Genomic DNA, 8,971 nt, shown 5'->3' on the forward strand with positions numbered 1-8,971 from the left:
TCTAAAGACAGTTACACATATATTTCATCAATCTCATCCAGATGGCTTCAAGCATTTTTCAAAGTATATTGTCACATTTTTATAGGTTAAGAAATTCAGAATTTTGTCACCTTACCTGAAGAACACTGCTTTGTGAAAGTTTTACTACACTTTTGTGCTTCATAAATGTATCGACAAAAGTATCACATAAAAATAGTATGATACTAATATCTAAGGCCAGGTAAAATAGGGACCTGAAGGACTGATCAATGATTGGAAGCTTGTCACAACTGTTTGGGAGATGAAAGATGGTTAGAATGAAGAAGGGACCAGTATGACAATAGCTGGAAATGATTGCTTTGGACCAGAACTGAGTGTTGAATGTAGGTAAGTGGATATACATAATAACCTTTCAGTATCTGTATTGCAAACCATCACTGTCCTCCTGTTGTTCCTTGATTTGCTTGAGCGGGTCCAGTAACGTCTCCATTGGAGACTTTGTTGTTACTGTGTTTGGCATATCAAATACATCACGGGTAGCTTGCCAGGCTCTGCCTTGCAGACGAGATACTCTCGGTAGCTTGCCGGGCTCTCCGAGAGTGGTGGAGGAATCGAACTCGGGTCGGCCATGTTGGCTGCGTGCAAGGCAAACGCCCTACTGCTGTGCTATCACTCCAGCTATCGCTTTCAAAAAAAGAATTGCAAACCATAATGCCCCAAAATGAAAGAGAGAGAGAGATGGAGACAGACAGACAGACAGATAGAGAGACAGAGACATAGACACACAGAGAGATAGAAAAGGGGTGGGGGGGCAGATGAAAAGTATCTGCCATAGAGGCAGGCTGGGGTGGGGAAGGGAAACTGGTTACATTGGTGGTGGGAAACGTACACAAAATGTAGCACTGTAGCACTGTCCTGTTGTTCATCGATTTGCTAAAGGGGGCCCAGAAACATCTCCATTGTGAGACTTGTTGTTATTGTGTTTGGCATATTGAATACATCATTGGTAGCTTGACAGGCTTTGCCCACGAGGGCAAGATACTCTTGGTAGCTTGCTGGGCTCTCCGAGAGTGGCAGAGGAATCAAACCCAGATATGCAGGGCTGGCCATGTTCAAGGCAAATGCCCTACCGCTGTGCTGTGCTCCAGCCCACACAAAATAAAAAAAATCAAATTTAATATTATAATTAAATTTTAATAATTAAAAAGTGTCACCAACAGTAACAACTTAAATATTAAATTGAAGTTTTGAAATCTTTACACAATTTTCATGCTTTACTACTAGTGATCACTTAAGATAAGACTGGCTTCTCTCAGGTACATGAGTCAGGTGGACCTGGTAGATAGGCATGGTGTTGAGCTCATTCCTGCGATAGTGTATTCAGAGCTGTGCAGACTCACAGGCCATTCTCAGAGGTTACTCCAGATCTAAAAGCACAGTCACTCAATCAGATATTAATATTGAAAACAAGATACCTCATTTTTGTATTTAGATATATTTCAATTGAATACCTGTATTTTCAGCTCTCCTTCTGTGGTTCCTTTGAAATCTATTTATCTGGGTAGAAAAACCAACAGGATGACTAAAGAAAAAGATGAATTAATAATCTTTGTCAGCATCCTATTCTAGTAAAGAATATGACTATTTTCAGAGATTTGGTCCCAAACTTAAGGTTTCCTACTTCTGGTTTTGTGATATGGAATATTACAGTTATAAGGAAATTGATTGTCTTACATGCTGGCATTTGGGCTGGAGTGATAGCACAGCGGTAGGGCATTTGCCTTGCACGCAGCCAACATGGTCGACCCGAGTTCGATTCCTCCGCCCCTCTCGGAGAGCCCGGCAAGCTACCGAGAGTATCTCGCCTGCACGGCAGAACCTGGCAAGCTCCCCGTGATGCATTCGATATGCCAGACACAGTAACAATAAGTCTCATGATGGAGACGTTACTGGGCCTGCTTGAGCAACTCGATGAACAACGGGAAGACCGTAACCGTGACATGCTGGCATTTAAGAATTTAGATAAAAATATATGTAAGAGGCCAAGAAGATGGCTCAGGAGTTGAGGTACATACACAGTAACAACAAAAGCTCCAATGGAGACGTTACTGGGCCCACTTGAGCAAATCGATGAACAACGGGAGGGCCTTTACCTTTACCTTTACCTAATCCCAACACCATTACACCTTAGCACTACCCAAACCTCCCCCAAAGGCAGATCATAAATAATTTATTTTGTATTTTTGGGGCTGGAGCGATAGCACAGTGGTAGGGCGTTTGCCTTGCACGCAGTCAACATGGCCGACCTGAGTATTCGATATGCCAAACACAGTAACAACAAAATCTCCAATGGAGACGTTACTGGGCCCGCTCGAGCAAATCGAGGTACATACACAAGACCTAAAATTCAATGCTTTTCACTGCCTTTCCCCTGATCACTTCTTTGTCTAACTATTGCTGTATCACTGATGCAGCATTTAACCACTGGAGTGATTATCACTTATCTCCAAGAGTGATTCCCTGTTCCCTTGAGTGTTAAAATGTTTCTTTTATACTTATAGCTAATGATTGGTCTATATTGGGGGTGGGGCTTAGGGGAGCTTTATATTCAAAGGTATAATACGGCTGGGGTTCAGTGGGGTATGCTATGTGCTGTGTCTGTAACTGAGCACAAAGTCTAGGATATGTAAAGCATGTGCTCTATATGTCAGCCACATCCCTAGCCTTAGCAGTCTACTTAAAAATCTAGAAAATGGGGGATGGAGAGACAGCTCAAAGTGTTGAGTGCATTCTGTATGTGTGAGAGACTTGGTTCTATTGCGAGTAGGATATGGTCCCCACCTGGAACATACCTTGACTATTCAGCACAGTGGCACCTGAATACTAAAGATTTCGCCTCAAAATAGAAAAGTTCAGAATAAATGAATAATGATGACAGTGATTCATTTGTTATTCATCCCTTCTGTAATGAAGGGGCAGATTCATCGATTGATAGCAAAGTGAGTTGGAGAGGCTTTTTCTTTGAGTGCTCATCCCCTACCCCATTTACCTGAAATTACGTACTCTCCTTTTATTCCCTTTTGAAATCAATGTGTAATTCTCATGGCGGTTTTGTAAAGGAGGTGTTTGTTAGGGGAGAATCCGTAGCCTGCAGCTAAGGGGAGATGAAGATATTAGTTTCACAGAAGCAAGAAGGGGTTGGAATGCAGCTAGAATTCCTCCTGGTTGGCACCTCTTCTGGAGATAAGGAAGTGATCACTAGTGCACACTTATCTTAAGTGTGACCTCTCTATGCCTAACTGAAGCATCCTTTTTCCTTTTGAAGCAGTAGAGAACTGCTCTGGAGGCCATTTTCTGTCTCTGTCCAATTGGTATTTGATTATAGATTAATAGATTTTTTAATCAAAATAATGTAACATTGCATTATCAGATTATGTCAGGTATATATCATGGAGCGATAGCACAGCGGTAGGGTGTTTGCCTTGCACGCAGCCAACATGGCCGACCCGAGTTCGATTCCTCCGCCCCTCTCGGAGAGCCCGGCAAGCTACCGAGAGTATCTCGCCCGCAGGGTAGAGCCTGGCAAGCTCTTTGTGACGTATTCGATATGCCAAACACAGTAACAACAAAGTCTCCAATGGAGACGTTACTGGGCCCGCTCGAGCAAATCGATGATCAACAGGAGGGCCTTTACTATACATCATTAAAAATCAGCACAGATATATATATATATATATATATATATATATATATATATCACATGAATTTCATCCTACAAGTGTTCCCTTTTATCTGGTATACTACCCTTGCCTTCAGAGAACTGCTAATCAGTGTTCTGCTCACATGCTTTCATCTTGGTCCTTAATTTGGTCTTGATGTAGTTAAATTAAGCACAAGTTGTTGGCTTTGTTCTTTTTATATAAGTGATCAAACAGACTCAGGACTATTAATAATTATTTTTGCAAAAAATTTTTTCTGAGAAAATGTTTCCCCAGAATTATGGTTTTAAAGCAAGGCAGTATCTATAATCAGCGAGAATCCCCGGTGATGTTGAAGTACTGAAGTGAAATAGGATGAGGTTTGAGAAAAACAGCATTGGAGGAATTGGCATTGGAGGAAGATGAGGGATTTTCACACACATGCGGAAGTAATATTGCTGGTATGCAAAAGAATAATAAAGGCACATGGAGAATCAGTCCAAGAGAAAGGAAGTATTGGTGCTCTTTGCAGATGAAGAAGTCAAACACTGAAAATTTTGCTTTGAATATGATGAAAATTTTGGAAAAGATAAAATTGATAGCCAAATTATATAAAGGAGGATTTCTTGTTCCCAATCATACAGTTATAGAATGAATAAGCTGTAAGCTTATAATGGTGGAAAATGATTCTGATAAACTAAATTGAAATAGGATAAATCAGTAACTTCTCATGTTAAAGTTTTTTCCAGTTGAATGTAGGAAGTGGAGAGCTAGGAAAATCACTGGAATTAATGACCAAATTCCTTGCTATAGACTCTGATATGATTTCCAGATTATTTATGTAGAAATTTGAAATATAAAATGCCACATATTGAACTTTGTCCATATGTCAAATTTCTCAATATGACACAGAAATCAGATAAACTTGCTATTTACAAATGTCCTATTACCCTATTATTACCTGGCAAAAAGAATTTTGAGTTTTTGAGAACAGATGACTGGATAAAGAAACCATTGTACTTCTCCACAATGGAATACTACGCAGCCATTAGGAAAACTAAAGTTTTGAAATTTGCATATAAATGGATGGACATAGGAGTGTATCATGCTAAGTTAAATGAGTCAGAAGGAGAGAGACAGACATAGAATGAGAGCACTCATTTGTGGAACATCTGTCACTGTCACTGTCCTTCCGTTGTTCATCGATTTGCTCTAGCGGGCCCAGTAACATTGTGAGACTTGTTACTGTGTTTGGCATATCGAATACGTCATGAGTAGCTTGCCAGGTTTTGCCGAGCAGGCAAGATACTCTCGGTTGCTTGCTGGGCTCTCCGAGAGGAGCGGAGAAATCCAACTTGGGTTGGTCGTGTCGGCTGCTGCCTCATGCAAGGCAAACATCCTACCTGTTGTGCGATCAATCCAGCCCTAGAAAAACATAGTATGAGACTAATAACCAAGCACAGTAGAAACTAGGACTGGGAGGGCTGGTCCACATTTGGAAGATTGCTGCAAGGGGGTGTGGGGGTGGGAGGAAAGTTAGGACAGAGAAGGGATCACCATGACAATGATAGTTGGAAATGATCACTCCGGAATCTGTATTGCAACCCATAATGCCCAGAGAAAGAGGATGGGAACGAGAGAGAGAGAGACAGAGAGACAGAGAGTCAGAGAGTATAGGGGGGAGAGAGGGAGAGAAAGAGAGAGACACAGAGAGAGACAGAGACAGAGAGGGACACAAGAGAGAGAGAGAGAGAGAGAGAGAGAGAGAGAGAGAGAGAAGAAAAGTTTCTGCCATAGAGACTGGCTAGGGACAGGGGTGGAGTTGGCAAATGTGAAACTGGGACATTGGTGGTGGGAAATGTACACTGATGAAGACATGGATATTGTAAAATTGAATATATAGATACTGGATATTGAATATTGGAATATGTCAGAAACCCAATATGAACAACTTTTTAACTGTGTATCTCAGGCGAGCTAGTAAAAAAATCAAACTATTTTCTTTAGGAATTTGACTGTCATATTCAAAAAGTATTCAAACTGAGAAAGAAATTTGTCAGTCCTCTCCTCTCTCTCTCTGCACATTTTTAATTATTTTAATTATTTGAATGGCAGCCAGAACTTTGTATAATTCTTCTTAGGACACTCTTTACTTCCTGATTTCCTGAAGATATAACTCAGTGCTCTGAGTGCATGCTTTGTATGAAAGAGACTCAGGTTTGATTCCTAGAACAACATGATCCCTCAAGCATGGCAAGAGAGACTCTCAGGAGCACCAAGTTGGGGCTCATTCCTGAGCACTGGCAGGAACAGGTATGCCTGTAATAAAGTAAAAGGTGTCCTCTCTTCTCTTTTTTCTCTCTCTTACTTTTTCTGTTTCTATGATCTGTGTCTCCTGCACACATGTACATACTTTTTCTATCCTCCTCTCCCTTTACAATTAAAGAACTCGAGTTTTACAAAGTGACACTGGCAATAGGAATTTGACTCTTTCATTTCTCTCTGCACAAGATGAAAGAAAAAAGATCTCTATTCTAAAAAATCTCGCCCGCACGGCAGAGCCTGGCAAGCTCCCCGTGACGTATTCGATATGCCAAACACAGTAACAACAAAGTCTCCAATGGAGACGTTACTGGGCCCGCTTGAGCAAATCGATGAAAAACAGGAGGGCCTTTACCTTTACCTTTATTCTAAAAAAAACACGAGCTCACAATAATACATGCACACCTATAGTCATTGCAGCACTAAATAAAGTAGAAAGAATATGGAAATGAACCAAATGTCCAAGCCTGGACCAACAGATAAATAATTCAGTCAGAGGGAGAAGAACAAATCTTGTTTCTCTGTGGAATATATAGAGAAAAACACAAAGATATAGACAGTGCAAATGATGATGAACCTTGATTGATAATTGCAGAACTGAGATTACCAAGCAGAGGCAGGGAGAGAAGAAAGGGATGAGGCTGTCCAGAAGTAACTTAAAGGCAGTGGTGGAGGGAGGGTCTTGGGAGTTTTGCTTTGGTGGTGGTTGAAGGAAGATGCTGTTTCTTCACCCACTAAAACTATAAATGCTAATGTTATTATTGTGCTATAGCATTTATGATCCCCAATCGAGAAGAGACCCTGTCCACATTCAATAATGCAAAAGCAAAGGAATTTATTACTAGCTCTAGCCAGGGTCTAGGTCTAATCCAATGCAGTGGAGTTTTGACAAAGATCTTGACTCTAAGTCGCAAGAAGTTTATATAGTTTTCAAGGTTGAGCAAGCACTATGTAACAGTGATCAAGCAACAGTTGTCAGCGATTAGTCAACATTTGATAACATTCAGTCAGTTTCTCGTTGTTCCAAAAAAATGGACATGGTAAAAGTTAGTTTGTGGCTATTCCAAACAATTGACATAGTGATCCCTCATTACCAGTCAGATGATCTAGCAGTTCTTTCTTTGGGCAGGTTACTCAACTGGCAGTTTACCAGAAATTGCAAATTCAGTTTCTGGAAAATAGAAACTTAGACCTAGCCAAAACTTAATATTAGCTGTGGCCTGTCATGGCGTCAGTTTCATCCTGACACTATAACAATGCTACCTGGTAAAATACAATTTTAAAAAATATTCAAACTCAGAAAAAAATCCCCAGTCCTCTCCCTCTGCACATTTTTAATTATTTGAATGCCTGGCAGAACTTTGTATAATTCTTTTTAGGGCACTCTTTACCTCCTGATTTCTCAAGCTGTAGATCAAGGGATTTAGCATGGGAATCACTATCACATAAAACACCGAAGCAAATTTATCTGTGTTTAGAGAGTGACTTGATTTGGGCAGTAAGTACATGAAGATGATTGTCCCGTAGAAGATTGTGATGGACGTCACGTGAGAAGCACAGGTCGAAAAGGCTTTCTTCCTTCCTTCTGCTGACTTCATTCTCAGGATGGCCAAGAGGATGAAGATGTAAGATGATACCACTGTCAGCAGAGAGCAGAAGCTGTTGAAGCCAGCGATGATCAAAAGCATCCACTCTTTGACATAAGTATCAGAGCAGGCCAGAGCCATTAAGGGAACGTCATCGCAGTAGAAGTGGTTGACCAGGTGGGAGTCGCAAAAAGACATCTGGAATGTAACCGCTACCTGAGCTACCCCCACAGTGAAACCGTAGAGGTACGTGATGATGATCACTTGATAACAGAGTTTCTTGGGCATGAGGATGACATAGAGTAAAGGGTTACAAATGGCCACATAGCGATCGTAGGCCATGATGGAGAGCAAAAACATTTCACAAACAACAAATGTGATAAAACAGCACACCTGGAGGGCACATGCATAAAATGTTATGCTTTTGATTTCCTGTAGAAAATTCACCAAAGTGTTTGGGGTGATGGTGGAGGTCAAGGAAAAATCCACAAAAGCCAGGTGACTGAGGAAAAAATACATGGGTGTGTGCAGCTGGGGACTGATTTGGATTAGCACAATTAAACCAAGATTACCAAGGACAGTAATTAAATAGATTATGAGAAACACGACAAAAAGAAAAGATTGAAGCTCCGAATTGTCTGTGAGTCCCGCAAGAATAAATTCAGACACTGCTGAATAGTTGCCTTTGGCCATGGAAGAGACTTCAAAATGGTTTTACATTACAAAGCCCTCCAGAGCACTTATTCTGTGTATTCTCATCCTCATTGGCAATGATTAAGCAATTGTTTGGGGTTGGATCTGATTCAAAGGTATTCAAAGGTGAATCTTCATGCTAGTGATTTGTTCTAGGCAGAAATTCTAAAACATAAAACTGGAGATTTGTAAAGATAGCAAGGTGGTATATTAAAAACTCCATCATTGAATAATTTTTCTCAAATATTTTTTTTCTTTTTTACTTCTAGTGCCCCACCTGGCAGTTCTCCTAGCTTACTCCTACTTACTAGCTCTGTATTCTGAGGTCACTCTTGGTGGGCTCATGGAACCCTATGGGGTGCTGGGAATAAACCAGGTTGACTGCATTCAAGCAAGTACCCCACTTGGTGTACTATTGCTCTGACCCCTTGACTATATTTTTAATTAAAATTAAAATTTTTAATTAAAAGGAAATGGGGGTCTCCCAAAGAGAAGTTAGGGAATATGTGGGCACCTCCCAATATTTCAACCCAGCTGTATGTGGCTGGATACTTTAACGTCCAGGCCAAGTGATGGAGTACTGCTCACATCCTGTGGACACAGATCCCACTTCAGCAATGCCAAGCAGCTGGTCGAAAGATTCCAGAGATCAAATTTAGGACGTTTGGAGTGCACGGATCCAACCCTTTAAAA

At 40.9% G+C, this 8,971-nt stretch overlaps 1 protein-coding gene across 1 annotated transcript; it reads right to left on the minus strand.

Moving 5' to 3' along the window:
- Positions 1-7,333: 7,333 nt before the first annotated feature.
- On the minus strand, positions 7,334-8,323 carry LOC130042019 (olfactory receptor 5AL1-like). The gene has a single exon (XM_056134358.1). It carries the CDS (start codon positions 8,276-8,278, stop codon positions 7,334-7,336), a length of 945 nt encoding a protein of 314 aa, XP_055990333.1. The 5' UTR covers positions 8,279-8,323.
- Positions 8,324-8,971: the final 648 nt, after the last annotated feature.

The sequence above is a fragment of the Sorex fumeus genome, unplaced genomic scaffold (genome assembly GCF_029834395.1).
Source record: "Sorex fumeus unplaced genomic scaffold, SorFum_2.1 ptg000007l, whole genome shotgun sequence".
Lineage (NCBI taxonomy): Eukaryota > Metazoa > Chordata > Mammalia > Eulipotyphla > Soricidae > Sorex > Sorex fumeus.